Source organism: Fonsecaea pedrosoi (genome assembly GCF_000835455.1).
Source record: "Fonsecaea pedrosoi CBS 271.37 unplaced genomic scaffold supercont1.9, whole genome shotgun sequence".
Classification (NCBI taxonomy): domain Eukaryota; kingdom Fungi; phylum Ascomycota; class Eurotiomycetes; order Chaetothyriales; family Herpotrichiellaceae; genus Fonsecaea; species Fonsecaea pedrosoi.
The window spans coordinates 778,948-793,326 of NW_013550607.1; the positions used below are offsets into that span (position 1 = coordinate 778,948).

Here is a 14,379-nt window from a genome sequence, read left to right on the forward strand (position 1 = left end):
CCAATCCCACCAAGTCTTGGAAGGGGGGTTGCGGCCGCCTTCACCACCACGTTTTATATTTGTGTCCTTTTTTCCCCATCTGCAGCCTTACCACTGCAGAGAGAAGTACCTTGTACATTGGCATGCATGACTTATGGTTGAACCATCTACCTACTCGTCTCGCGCAAGTCTTTTGGGTGTTTTTAAAAAGAAATGTGGTTTTCCATTTCGAGACACAGCGACCAGGACAACGACAAAAGGGAGAGTCGCCAAGAACACACCTCCCTCCCTCCCTCCCTTCCACTTGGTTCGAAAGCACAAGGTACCCAAAGCCCACCGCTAAGATTACACGAGATGCTCTTCCTCACTGAATCACGCACTCAAAGTCATCCCGTAACCCACGAAGAGAGCTTTCCGCGGGGCTCTATTCATCGTGACGGTGAGCAAAGCGGCTCCTGCCCATGATTATTTAACATGCCATCCATTACTATTGCAAAAAGAAAAACCGCATCCCCAAAATGAAACTCGCTGGCGAGGGGAAGAAGTGAAGAGGGAGATGGTAAATCGGTGAGTAACGTCCCACTAGGAAGAAGAGGAAGAAAAAGAAAAAGCCCCCTTTTCCTAGCTCCAAACCTCGGTTGTTCATCTGCTCCTCGAGAGAAAAAAACCCATCTGAATATGTCCTCGCTCGAAATATGGAGGAAATCCCGAGTCACTGAACCAAACGCCTTCGCCGGAGCTTGAAAGAAAACAGTACCCGACAGGATCCAATGCGATGCGTGGGTAGGCGAGCCCAGCCCAGCCACAGCCACAGTCGTGCCTAGGCCGCCTTTCCAAGCTTGAAATGAGCTCTCTTGTTGCTCAGAATCGTTCCTCGTTTCCCTTTTTTTTTTTTCTTTTTTTCTTTTTTTTTTTTTTTGCAACTTCGTTCACCTGCGCAACTTCGGCAAGGGTGTGAAGCGTCACATATAACTGTGTGCTCGGACCATGGTTCGAGTGGCATCGAGTCGACGTCTTTCTTGCCTCCGTCCGGCATTCATCGTATAGGGCTCGTTCTGGTATCCCATTGACAAGGCGAGGTGAGCTCTGACGGCTGCTGGTGGCGATGCTGAGGGGGCATGCGGTAACTCTGCCATGTGGACAACTTGTCGTCTCGACGTGCCGGCAGCGCCAGGGAGGATGGTCTGGTAAGGGAGTAACTGGGTTCTCTTGAACTGTTGATCATTGATGATCCTTCGGTTGTACATCCACTTCATCAGGCCAAAGTCGGTCCTCACCGTCGCCAGCTGTTGGCCCTGCCGAAAGTGGTCGTGCACCATATGGGACAGCATGGTGTTCCACGCCAACGCCGGATCGTCCTCGGGCCGCGAGACGTACTTGTTGTCGCACAGGAAACAGGTGGCAAAGGTCGGCAATTCATGTCCGCGGAAGTGCGAAAACACATGCATCTTGAAGTGGATGATGTCTGCAAACACCTGATCGCAGTCCAGGATCTGGAACGGACAGAGCAGATCGGCGTCCTCGTGATATCGGAACGGCACCGTTAACACACCATCTTCTGATTCCAGCATGTAGCCATCTCCGAGTATGCTACTGGCCATATCTGTGTCTGCCGAAGACGCCCCAGATGAGTCGGTCGAAGTCTCACTGGTCAAGGGTGGTACTGCATCTGTGGTGGTCGTGGTGGCGGCTGTGGATGCCGTGGATGCAGCGTCGTCATCCTGAATGACCTGCACCGCGGTGGCGGATCTGGTGCCCGTGTTTCTGGAATACATGAGGCTGCGAAACAACCCCGGAACCTCTTTGTCTGGCTTGTTGGGCGAGGTTTTGGGACTGGTCAGACCTGACGCTACGAGCTGAACAGGTGTGCCCGGAATCGATTTACAACCGCATCGAGGCTGGATCGTGGACATGGAGAGAAATTTGACACACTGGCGGCGGACAGTCCTGCCTTTGAGTGAGCATGGCATCACACGCAAAAGCCGGCCTCTTCCACGATGGTGGGTGATTAATTGGGTGGCGTGGTGTGGACTTACCAGAATCATGATGTCGGCATGGGCATTGGCATTGGGGAGGTTGCCGGCGCTGGAAGTCACGCTATCGATAAGCCTAATCGGGCGTGAAATGGGTGCGGGGAGGGGGAGAGGGAGGGGCGGGCGCCCGGCGCGTGTCGTACGAGGGTTTTGTACTGTACCCAGTACCTTTCGTATCTTCTTATTTTTTGGTGGGCTTTGCCAGATCGAAACCGACAGTCAACAGAGAACTCGCTTCCCTTGCCGAAAAAAAAGGAAGAAGCCCAGGACGGACGAACACAACGAACGAACCAAGCGACCCACTTTTTTTTCTTCCGGTCGTGAATACGAAGATTACAATTATCGTCAGTTTTTCGCGGTCGTCGGAAAAAGCGGGGTGGAAAGAAAGGTCACATAAAACGGGGGGACAAGAGGGAGGAAGAAGGGGAGGGACGGAACTTGTTATGATTTAGATGGGCATGCACCTCATCGACAATCGCCCAGATCCTTTCAAGGTCACCTTTTTTTTTTGCCCGCCCACGAGCCTCAAAAACGGTCGGGTCGATCGGTCGGTCGGTCGGTCGGTCTGTGCATCTCTTGTTCTTTGCTCCTCTTTTGCAGTTTAGTCCAGTAGAGCGACTGGCTTGCCGCACTCCGCGATGGTGAGCGCACGCTTGGGAGGGCGACCTGTCAGCTCTTGCCAACACATCAGCTTTTCTTGCCGACCGGTCGACTTGATTGGTGCGAACCGTCAACACACGGGGATTGCTAATCAAGAGTCCTTGCTAGGCATTTTACATCGAGCCGTGGTACAACATGCTAAAAATCACGGGACTGTGAGGAAGGGTCCTTGAAAGGGGAAAAGAAAAGGAAAATAGAAGACATGCGATTGATATTTCTTCGAAATTGTTGCTCCGCTGGGATCTCGTGTATAACAAAAGTGCAGTGGCAAGCCTGGGAAGAGTATATGATGGGCTTCAGAACCGATCCCGTTTGCCCATTGGCAGCATCACCGAAGATCCGAGGGTCGATGATCCCCAATTTCACCCGAGCTATAACTGCCCTGCTCCTATAACCCTTCAGAAGTATATTTCTGCGTCTTCGACTCAGCAAAGACACATCGTCCACTGATAGCAAGCTAGTTCCAGCTGAACAGAACTCATGACTATGCACCAACAGCCTGCCTTGAAAGCTGCCAATCAAGTAAAGGCGAAGAGTCGACAGCTCAACCAAAGAAAGCCTTCGTGCTGGGATCCGCTTTGAGGATGACCGACAGTACTTGGCTCCACACCTTTTCACCAAACGCCCTTCCCTCTTCGGTCTTCAGCATCGGGCCTGGCTCAAATACTCGATCATTCTTCCACATCTCCCCATGGGTTTCCTCGCCGCGGACCAGGGCTGTGAGGTAGGAATTCGCACCCTGCTCGGCCGTTCGAGAGAAGATGCTGTGCATGAGCCACTGGATGAACCTAATTAAAAAGTTGGTACCCACATTGCGTCCCAGGTCGCTTTTGCACAGGCCTGGGCAGGTAGTGTTGATGATGACTTTGGGCTTGCCATCAGCATCCTGGACGGCAGGTGACGCAGCGAGGTGACGAACTGCGTACTCGAGCACCAGCTTGGACGTGCCGTATTGTGTTGCTCCACCAGCAATCCCGGGAGGGAAATTCTGTTGCGCACTCAGGTCCTCCAGAGGCGTTTCGCTGGCGATAAATGTCTTCATCTGCTCCGGCTTGATTATCCAGGCAGTGCCAGAGGAGACGAACGTGAGGTGGGGCTTGTAGTCTTTATTGTTGCCCGAGTCTGCTGCGGCAATGAGGAGTGGTAAGACAAGAATGCCCAGCAGGAACGTGCTGAGGGTGTTGACTTGGAGCGTCTCCTCCCAACCGTCACTGCTCTGGACATATTTCCCGTTCAACATCCCAGCGTTCAATATTGCGCCGTCGATGGCTGGGAATATGGATTTGAGCGTCTCTGCAAAGTTTCGAACTTCAGCGAATGAGCCCATGTTGAGCACCATGGGAATGATTTCGGTCTTGTCGGCCGCCGCATCTCCCGCACCGGCTTTGACAAAGTCTTCGATCTCCTTCTTTGCGGCCTGACCCTTTGCGTCTGTTCGTGCTGTAATGATGAGTCTGTCGGCGTGAAGCGCCGCAATCTTTTTGGCAGCCTCCAGTCCTAATCCTGACGTGGCGCCTGTCAACAGAATTGTGCGAGAAGCGAAGGACTCGGTCACCGGTTTGGGTGGGTTGAGCTTCTGATCAAGCATACGTTTCAAGCCAAGGATCGACATGGTGAAACTGTTGGGAGGTGGTAGTAGCTTGTCCGCTGCGGTTAAATGGGAGGATTTCTCAATAGCAGAGGGTCCCTAGGCAACTATAATATAGGCAATAGCTACAGTCGATCAACAAATGCTTTCCATCGGACTTGTTGTTCATCCGCAGTACAAGGCTAAGGTGACTGCTGACAATGTCCTGATTGGCGCGTTCGCCGCTTCGTATCGGGATGTAATTAGCAAAGCACTCGCTGATTCGTCGCTTGGTTAGTCCTCCTGGAGGGGAGGAGGATTTGCCGCTCGGAATTCACAGAAATCCGAACTTCCAGGCGGCTGTCTGATCTGCCGTGCTTTTAGTGGATGTAAGATTGTGAGGTCGAAAACGGTTGTAGTGAGCTCTTTCAAAGGGGTTTGCAGAGGGTGCTTTGGTCCTACCTCATTCAACATCCAACCTATTCGCTGATGGCATAAGTCGACACCAGAGAAGAAATGCAGAAACATGTGAGTCAACAAATGACTATTATTCGTTGAGAGCCGCGCGCTTAGAATAGTTGCACGGCGAAGTATTCAAAGCGGAAGCGCAGTACTGCTCCGCCGCACGAACCTTGGTCTGCCGACTCCACTACATTTTACCAAGTCTGTAGAAATCTAGCGAGTCTAGGGAATTTACACGTACAATCCCACTTCCATCAACTCGTCACCCTCCCCTACGATTGTGGACAAAACTTCTCCCATGAGACTTTTCTGGTCGCAGCAGCTGCCATGATCCTAACTGATGCCGACTGCCCCATCCCTACCGTCCACGTTTCTCTTAGCCCCCATCGGTGATCGACACTAAACACCACACAAACCGTGTATCATCCGTACCCTCGGTGTTATCATTCCACAATATGGAAAACCTCAATCTCAATGACCCCCCTCCGCCGTCTGCGTCGCCCCAACGGCCACCACATCCAGCGCAGCACCCCCATCAGCAAAATGCGGTCTTCCCAGGTCCCCCTCCACCCCAAGGCGCGCCTCAATTGCCGCCGCAAATGTTCACCACCGCCGCGCAGCTGTTGGATCTAACGGATAGTGCGTTCTCTCGTCTCATTGCGTTGCCGCAGACAATAGATCTCACATTTTTTTTGTTCTAGAGAAACTCCTCCTCGTCCTGCGCGACGGACGCAAGATCTTTGGTGTACTACGATCATGGGATCAATTTGCGAATCTCGTTCTCACTGACACGAGAGAGCGCTATTTCGTCTCTGTACCCTCATCTGCCTCTACGACCCCTGCGAATTCTCAGTCGCAATCTGAGCAGACACAGCCCACACGCAACCTCTACTGCGACATTCCCCGTGGCACCTTTCTTGTTAGAGGTGAGAATGTCCTTCTTCTAGGTGAAGTGGATCTCGACAAGGATGACGAACCCCCTCCCGGGTACGAAGAAGGGGATATGGAAGAGGTGTTCCGAATACACAAAGAGGCAGAGATGGAAAGGAAGAAGAGAGATCGACTGAAAAGCAAGAGGACGGCGTGGAGAGATCCTGAGGGGAGTGGGGAGGTCTTGTTTTGACGTACTGCGCGAGATATAGTCCATGCCCTGGCAGTGTGCGCAGGGAGGACGTGCTTTAACGCATGCAGGACGAAGACAATACTGGCTTTTACAGCAACGACATCCCCATGATTGCGAGGTTGGAGTGGTGTGACTGACAGGTTTAGTCCTTCGTCTGGCAGGGACCGGAGAGCATTAAAGCTACCAGAGAAGATCTAGCCCATCTGCAGGCCAGCCAGCCAGCCAGCCTCTTGCTATTGTACTTTTTGTGACAACAAAAGCAACTGCACGAAGCAAGGCGCACACAGACCAGGAGCAGAATATTGTGAAATGCTCCTCTTCAATTGATGCAAGGCGGCAACGATATTTTGTTTTGCCCCCACAAACTCTGATATCTTCTCCTCTATCTCTAGCAGCAGCAACAAACAATCAATGTCGTCGCTGATTGTGTCTGTTGGCATGACCATCGCCCCTTTTTTTGAGAGTCACAAAGCACCGGATGAGACATAAGCTCACAAGAACTCTACTAGTATTTTACTCCTATTGACACGATCTGTCAATCTCCCACCAGATCCTCGCCGCTCAATGAACGAATGACATGTCGTCCAGCATAAACGGGTCTTGAACGCAAGACTTCTCGCACTGTTGGATCTGATCGAACTCCAGGCGAATGATGAGACCGCATCGTCTTCTTCACCACGTCCTTTGTTTCGTGCAAGGTTTTCTGACCTGTCCTCCCTTGTATCCCACAGTCTGTGAGCATCCACGGATACCTTCTTTTCACTTTGTTCGATTACACACAGTCTCCGTGGCTGCGTGTTTGCTTCCTCTTGGACTCCTGACATGTCGAATTCCGATTTCCCTCTCTTCCTTTTCAGCTAGAAGGCAATCTGCCCAACCAGTTCAGCACCATCATGGCCTGGGTGATAGCGACCTTTTCTCCAAACCTCATTCCGTCCCAACTGGTTGTCTGCACCGTCATGTTCCACATTCTCAACACTTCTACGTCGTTGTCCTCGGCCACGAACGCAAGGCGCCGATCAAAGTCCCATATCTCCTGGTTTCCCTTGCGACCGCGGATCTCAGTGTGGCCGGACGCAGTGGGGCCGATCCAGAGCATAGGCGTCTTTCTGTGCGACGAGTCTGCCAGGGCCAAGAATTCTTCGAGCGACGCGATGGCAGTCTCCGGGGTCGCAGTGTTCGGAGAGAGCCCGTGGACGATAGCGATCGGGTGATAGTTTGATCGTCCCACGCGAGGGACTATTTGTTTGAACTTTTCAATCGCAAATGATGGGGAGGGTGAGCCGCCGGTCTCGAGGAAGGAATGGGCCGTTCGGCTGCAGAGATAGGGGTGATCGGCGCGGCCTAGATGGTGGCTTGTGAGGTCGTTGCTAGATGTGATGAAGTGCTCGGAGCAGGCTTGAGAGGTGAACTGGTTGTCACAACTGCATTGACGGAGCTTCTCCTTGTCCATGTCCCAGGTCCTAAGGGCTCCGTGAGTCAAGTCTTGTCGCAAGAGGATGCTGAGTCCGTTGTAGATGGCCTGGATGCTGCTATCACCCACAAAGACGATGGCGTCAAAGCGTTCCAGGATCATGCAGATCTCTTCCACCGAGTACCAACGGTAATGACAGTCTAATGTCACGGGTTTTTAGGAAGGGTACGATATATATTTGACGCGGCAGTAATCTCACCTCTTGGAAAGTATGGTGCATCAAACCCGATCCTACCCCCTCCTGACATTGCCTCCAGAAGATCCTTGCGGCGAGGACAGTAGGCCTTAGGAGCGCCATGGAGCGGTGGATCCTGCGACGGAGGCTGGTACAGATCGATGGCACGAATGTTACACTCGGAAGATCCGCGAAAAGAACCAAAGTAACTGGTTCACTTGGACGTCAGGTTTGTGCCCACACAACAGACATTTGGTGGAGACTTGCTTGTTTAGATCCTGAGAGACCACGGGCACTTTGTCGGATTGCTGGATAGGAGTCCAATGGCCAGGTAAGGGCAGGACGTAGTACGTGAGGTACAGGATGAAGCAGAAGTAGACAATGGACAGCAGATGGTACATGACACGCGGGAAGTTCAACTCGTTAAAGTAATCAAGCCCATCTCTGAAGTGCCATTTCAGTCGGGTTAAGAGGGGAGGTCTGAGTGGCTGCAGCGGCAGTTCCTGATCTTCCTTTGCCATTCCGAATCGATTCTTTCCAGGTCACGAAGTGGGAAATGATGAACAGTCAAAGGTGCGAAATGCGCCTAGATGGAGGGCGTTTGATGAAAGCAGAGACCGAGGAGAGATGATGTCGCTGGGGCATTGTGACTGCGTTACTGAACCAAACTCGTCAGAAGGGCTTCCGCATCTGGTGTTAAGTTGGAACAAGGTCTTTGTCAACCTCAGGCATTAACTTTCTCTCACTGCATTCCTTTCAAGTGACTGAGCAGTCGCAGCGACGAGATCTGGTCCCTCATCACTCATTCACTCTCGTTCTTCAAGGTTCCCTAAGCTCGTCATTATAGGAGAACCCTTCCATACCCGACGGTCAACAGCAACGCTCGTCCCATCCTCGTGATGCAGCCAAAGTCTTCTTACCGGTAGCGATAGCGAGAGCCCCCCGGCCTCTACTGTACCTAACCGCAAACCTGAAGAGAGCGAGAAGTCCGAGCAAGACCATACACGGGACGAGGTAGACGGTCACAAAGCTCATACGATCCCAGGAATCGGATTCTGAATCAACAAAAGCTGCTTGAATGAATGGGCAAAGGGATGCCATCAATTCTCGCACCTTTCGTGGTCGAATAGGGATGGAAGCTGCATTACAGTAGTAGGAATGGTATTCAACATATCCAACACATCCAACACATGGGCCTTGACAGCCACGTTAGAATTCTTCACACAGAAGACAGAATGTTTCGCTCCAGCCACAGACTCCGGATCTTGTAAGGCAAGAGAAGGCGAGTCTATATTCGTTCCTGGCTAGTCATAAACGACTGGAGCTTCCTAGGAACAACAAGACCATATCGGGAGCGAGAAAAGCTTCTTCCCACCTCCCACATGTTTTCAGGTGTCGCTTCAAAGATGTCTTCGATTTGAAACACCCAAATGAACCAACGATGCATTGGCCCACGGCACCGTATGAAGCGGGATTGAACCGGGACCATCAATCGAGACCTTGACAAACCAGAAGGAAGAGGCGAGGAACGAGAGCGACAAGCGATGCTCTCGGGCAAAGGTCGAATGACCTTATGTTTTGTAACTGGACATGGTCAAGGCGAATCAAAAAAAAGGATGGGTGCTAGAAAGAAGTTGGATGTTCGGCGGACACTCGGAAATGAAATGGGCGAAACAGCATCGAGCCTTGTCGGAAGGGCTTTGGGAGGCAACCGGAGCAAAGGGAAGGACAGAAAGGCTCGAGGCTGACGGTGGTCCTAAAGGAGGAGAGACGGCCAGCCAGGTCCATGAGTCCGAGATCCAATCAGGGAGGATATTGGGCCCAACTCCACAATCATTATGCTCCCCACAGCCGAGAAGCCCAAGCGGAAGATGAATTGCCAGGGCTGTTGAGCCAGGGCTAAGCCTAGGCCCAGAGCCTAAGCACCACCGCCCACAAGCATTGCCGCAGCACCGCAACATCCACAGAGCACCACCACCTTCGTCCGGGCGGCGGCAACCCTTGTCCCTCTCTGGTTGCTGCTCACACGCACGAGTCACATACACACAATCACCTGTCACCTGCGTCGTCTAGCTTTCTCAATTTTTTTCTCTTTTGCATGCTGTACTATACTGCGCTGCCATTGCCTCTCCCCTCACTTATACACTGACAAGACGTCCCTTGTCCTGGTGCTCGCAGTCGAAGGAGAAACCTCATCCAGCCCACCTTGAGCGACTTTCGTCACTGCCGCACGCTGCCTCGGCACCCCTACAGTGAACCTCCAACGGTCGGAGAACATCGGACCTCGATCCTCCACACGTTCCTGGCTGGTTTTCGAGTCATACTGCTGCACCAAGTCAATTGTTGCTGTCCCTTGATTCATTCATTCAGGTCCTTCGAATTGTTCGTCCCTACCGAAGCAGGCCGCAAGGCCTGAACGTCGCTCAAGATGTCGTGGAAGCCTACTGAGAAGCTCATGCAAACCATTGGACACTATGCCAGCTTTCCGCCCACAGGAGTCAGTCTTCGACAGATGGTTCAGTTTGGAGAGAAGCCTTCTGCTGGTATGTCATTGCAAAGACTCGCGCCCGCTCTCGGGACTGTGGCTGACTCTGCGTATAGGAACTCTGTTTCGTGCGTCACAATTTCTCTCCGAAGAGCTTCCCGTTCGTCTCGCGCACCGTGTAGAAGAGCTGGATAAACTACCCGATGGTCTCAATGACATGCCTTCGATTCAAAAGGTGCGAGACTGGTATGCTCAATCCTTTGAGGAAATCACCACCCTTCCGCGACCTCATTTAGACACCGAAACCCGAGACCGCCTCCTCAATCCGCCCAAGAAGTCCAGTACCAAACTCTCCGCCACCACGCGAAACCCGAGTCTCAAGGACCATGGCAATGGTAACGGCAAGAGTGGGATGAACTCGCGTCGCTATTTCGCAGCTCTGGACGACGGCAAGGAGTGGCCTCCCGTCCTTTCCGAGTACAACCGCAAGTTCGCCCGAACCCTGGAGATCATCAAGAGAAGACACGACCCTGTTGTCACCACTGTGGCCCAGGGCATCAATGAGTGGAAGCGTAAACAGCAACGTATGCAGATCGACTCCTCCATCCAGTCCTTCCTCGATCGGTTCTACATGTCCCGCATTGGCATAAGGATGCTTATTGGGCAACATATTGCTTTGACCGATCAGACCACCAACAGACACCCCAACTATGTTGGCATAATATGCACCAAGACCAACGTTCGGGAATTGGCAGAAGAGGCCATTGAAAATGCCCGTTTTGTGTGCGAGGATCACTATGGCTTATTTGACGCCCCCAAGGTCCAGCTCTTCTGCCCACCCAACCTGACCTTCATGTACGTACCGGGTCACTTGTCGCACATGCTCTTCGAGACCCTCAAGAACTCGCTGCGCGCCGTGGTGGAGACGCATGGGGCCGAAAAGGAGGAGTTCCCTGTAACAAAGGTGATTGTGGCCGAGGGGAAAGAGGATATCACGATCAAAATCAGCGACGAGGGAGGCGGAATCCCACGATCTGCCATTCCACTCGTCTGGACTTACATGTACACTACAGTCGACACGACACCAGAATTGGATCCGGGTTTTAATGCTAGTGACTTCAAGGCGCCGATGGCTGGGTTTGGGTATGGTTTGCCACTGTCGAGATTGTACGCAAGGTATTTTGGTGGAGATTTGAAACTGATTTCCATGGAAGGGTGAGTCTCTTTGCCCCCCCTTGTTCCTGGTTCGAGTGCAGTGGAGCTAACAGGTGCTGCAAAAAGATATGGGACCGACGTCTACCTCCATCTCAATCGACTTTCCTCGTCAGCAGAGCCTTTACAATAACAATTAGCAGTCATGAGGGACAAGGGCGGATCCCAAGGATTGGCGTTGAACAAGAACAATAAGATTGAGTCTGATGGGCCGAGGAGCCCGATCCCCGGCATCAGCAGTGGGCGTCTGGCCGCCGTGCGTTCACGATTGAGGAGTCGGGAGGTGACGGAAAGAAAACAGGTGGGAGATGCTGAGAGCATGATTAACGAGGAGCCCAGTGTGGTACAGCCAGGGGGAGCCAGTCAGTGGCTGGAATGAATTTGGGTTACCATGATGGGAAAGTCGTTGTTGATAGGGGTACCAGACAAAGAAACCAAGTGATTTGTGTTAGTTGCCACGGAAATGGGGTGTGCGCCGTCGCCTGATAACGCCTTTGTTCATGCTGCTGGTATGGCCAGCCTCGTCTCCGTCACTCCCAGTAGTAGATTATACGAGGTATACGGGTGCCTCATCGCAGTAAGCGACGAAAGGACGCCCAATCCAGCAAGGTTCCGCCTACCCCTGACCAAACAGCGGGAACATATTTATTGTTGCCATCAAAGCGGCTTGCTTAACTCGACACCCTTCCTGCTGCTGCTGCTCCAAGTGCTCTTTTCTTCCAGGCCCCCAAGTTTCGGAGACTTGTTCCTTCCGGTATCTCCCGAGGTCGGCATTCTTCGGAATTCAGTTGGTGGGTGGTTGAGCTTCACACAACGATGTCGGAGTTTGCGCAGATGTGGGGTCGGCGACAAGGTCGTACCCGGAATCAGCTTCACCCATGTGTGTATGTGTGTGCTTGTGCGCGCGCACAGCACGTTATGTAGTGTCACATGACAGGGGGGAGCAGCTGCACCAGTGACATACGAGGCAGTTGGAGGTACCAAGTGCAAAGGACAGGGAAAAAGAACTGAGTTGGTGGAAAATTGGTTTATCCTCGTACACGGCACTGGCTTCGTACGCCGTACTCTTTCCTCTTCCGCCAATGGCGAAATCTCCTACCGCAAGCTTGGCAGTCTTGTCCAAGCGAGAGGCTCTGGTTGGTCTGAGATCAACAACATGCCTTGCCATATAAGGAGTTTTAAAACAGAAAGTTGCCTCTGCCTCTGGCTTAGCAGGTTGCTTTGGAAAGTACGTGAGTGCGACAACGTTGTACGTCTTTGCTGGGTGAGCCCGAATGTCCTTCGATTAGCTGTTGCCAGGGCTTGCGAGTGATGAAAAAAAAGTGCGGGCAGGGCCTCCGACGAGATAACCTCCAAGTACATTCCACTGGCAGGATGGCAGCATACTTGAGGATGGTGATGGTGTGGCGTGAATTTGCTGGGACTTTCCCGTTTCTTGTCACCCAGACAACCTCGCTAGTGACTAGTGTCCTAGTGCCAGAGGGGTTGTGAACTGGCCTTGAGTATCGCAAGGGCGACGTGAAGGGAACGAGGCTGAGTGACTTTCTGTCTTACAATCACTTTGAACATTCACGCACCAAACGCACATTTCCACGGGTTGTGTCCGACAGAAAATTCTTTTTCTCTGGGAGAGACTTATAACAAAGGTCTTGGACAATGGGATTTGATTGGAGAGACGACCGTGATCTAGTCTCTATTGACATGCGCCTATTCTAGCTCCGTGTGTTGTGCCACTACCCCCACGACACCCTTGTGTGTTTGGCACAACTCTGCAACCGTTGCCATGTTCCTGTCCGCCGGCGTCCAATGGCCATGAGATGAATTATGAATAGGATCTAAGGTGCCCTCTTTACAATCTTGTCCTCTCCTTCCACCCAACTCTCTTTACCTCGCCACGCTTCTGTTGTTTTTGTTGTTTTTGTCTGTTTTCTTTTTGGGGGGAAGGGTTTGGGGGATATCCATTGCCGTGTCGCGTCGCTTTCTTTGTTGACGTCGTTGCTTCACCATGCTAAGCATTTCTCGAGTTTCTCCTGCGTTGGCTTAGTGGTATGTTTGGTTGGAGGAGGGGTATTCTGTACTTACGCGAGGTAGTTCATAAGGCGCCAGGTACCAAAGTTGACGTTCCAGGTACTATGAATTGATCAGCCAATGTCAACTTGGAGGTGAAGGGGGGAACGAACAGCGAATTCCGGAGCGTACCCACGAGGATACTCATCGAACAACGCCTGTACAAAGTATTCGAAGTACAATCTCGTCGTTTCACCGTGTTCAATGGAAAACCACTGATGACCTTCTCTCACAGGAAGCTCATCTACCAACATATTGTCGGTGACGATGCCAGGAGGCCTGACTGGGTAGGATGGATTAGAATCTTGCAGAGACTGAACTGGCTAGGGGCTCTTTATTTGGTTTAACGAGAAAGACGCAGGTGGAGGAAGCAGGAGGCTGATGCGGATGAGGATGAAGATGAGGACGAGGACGAGGACGAGGATGAGGACGAGGACGAGGACGAGGACGAGGACGAGAATTCAAGGAGAATATACGGAGAAGCAGTCATGAGCAGCCATTAGCAGCCGTCCTGAACCGTCCTCACCCGCCATCAGCCGGGACACGCGAATACTACTGACTACATCACCTGTGTAGGCAGCAGTCCGTGAAGATGGACTCACCTTGTGTGACACTGTGGTGGTTGACTGCCTCACCCTTCCGACAATCCCGTGACTATCCTGGTTGTCAGCCTCGCCAACGCTGAGTCTTTCAGTTTGCTGCTGGCTTTCTTGTGCAACCATCCTGTGGGTTGCTTGCAGCTCTACGCAACAAGAAATATCTGCCTCGGTGTAAGGGGCTATGTTGCTGAAGGGCGGTCTCAAAGAGGGCCAAATCCACGACTACGGCGCTCATACAAGTCACTAATATGTGTCAGTGAGGTTCCAGCATATTCAGTTGACAGACTATGTCAAATCCTGTTGACGGCGAGACGGTGAGGAAACATGCGCCCTGGGAACCGGCTTGTATGGGAATGTCGAGGTACAGTCTATCTTCAGTCAATCATCGCATGTTGCTAAATACTGACGTCCTAGCCATGTCACGTCGCTCTGATCCGGTGTCACTTCCTGGGTCCACAGGCGTGAATCTTCCAAGATTGCCCCGTGTGTGTGTGTGTGTGTGTGTGTGTGTGTGTGTGTGTGTGTGTGTGTGTGTGTGTGTGT

At 52.2% G+C, this 14,379-nt stretch overlaps 6 protein-coding genes across 6 annotated transcripts; 3 read left to right on the forward strand and 3 right to left on the reverse strand.

Moving 5' to 3' along the window:
* Positions 1 to 941: 941 nt before the first annotated feature.
* On the reverse strand, positions 942 to 1,892 carry Z517_12380 (uncharacterized protein; the record flags this gene model as incomplete). Its single annotated transcript, XM_013422794.1, has 1 exon — positions 942 to 1,892. The coding sequence occupies one exon, from the start codon at positions 1,890 to 1,892 to the stop codon at positions 942 to 944; it is 951 nt and encodes a 316-aa protein (XP_013278248.1).
* Positions 1,893 to 3,216: 1,324 nt separating this feature from the next.
* Positions 3,217 to 4,284, reverse strand: Z517_12381 (uncharacterized protein; the record flags this gene model as incomplete). The annotated part of the gene is made up of 1 exon (XM_013422795.1): positions 3,217 to 4,284. The coding sequence occupies one exon, from the start codon at positions 4,282 to 4,284 to the stop codon at positions 3,217 to 3,219; it is 1,068 nt and encodes a 355-aa protein (XP_013278249.1).
* An 872-nt stretch (positions 4,285 to 5,156) lies between these two features.
* Positions 5,157 to 5,824, forward strand: Z517_12382 (uncharacterized protein; the record flags this gene model as incomplete). Its single annotated transcript, XM_013422796.1, has 2 exons — positions 5,157 to 5,340; positions 5,403 to 5,824. The coding sequence occupies 2 exons, from the start codon at positions 5,157 to 5,159 to the stop codon at positions 5,822 to 5,824; spliced, it is 606 nt and encodes a 201-aa protein (XP_013278250.1).
* Positions 5,825 to 6,677: 853 nt separating this feature from the next.
* Positions 6,678 to 7,994, reverse strand: Z517_12383 (uncharacterized protein; the record flags this gene model as incomplete). The annotated part of the gene is made up of 3 exons (XM_013422797.1): positions 6,678 to 7,438; positions 7,498 to 7,582; positions 7,653 to 7,994. 3 exons carry the CDS (start codon positions 7,992 to 7,994, stop codon positions 6,678 to 6,680), a joined length of 1,188 nt encoding a protein of 395 aa, XP_013278251.1.
* Positions 7,995 to 9,901: 1,907 nt separating this feature from the next.
* Z517_12384 (uncharacterized protein) lies at positions 9,902 to 11,303 on the forward strand (the record flags this gene model as incomplete). The annotated part of the gene is made up of 3 exons (XM_013422798.1): positions 9,902 to 10,016; positions 10,075 to 11,173; positions 11,240 to 11,303. 3 exons carry the CDS (start codon positions 9,902 to 9,904, stop codon positions 11,301 to 11,303), a joined length of 1,278 nt encoding a protein of 425 aa, XP_013278252.1.
* A 12-nt stretch (positions 11,304 to 11,315) lies between these two features.
* Z517_12385 (uncharacterized protein) lies at positions 11,316 to 11,549 on the forward strand (the record flags this gene model as incomplete). Its single annotated transcript, XM_013422799.1, has 1 exon — positions 11,316 to 11,549. One exon carries the CDS (start codon positions 11,316 to 11,318, stop codon positions 11,547 to 11,549), a length of 234 nt encoding a protein of 77 aa, XP_013278253.1.
* Between the last annotated feature and the right edge of the window lie 2,830 nt (positions 11,550 to 14,379).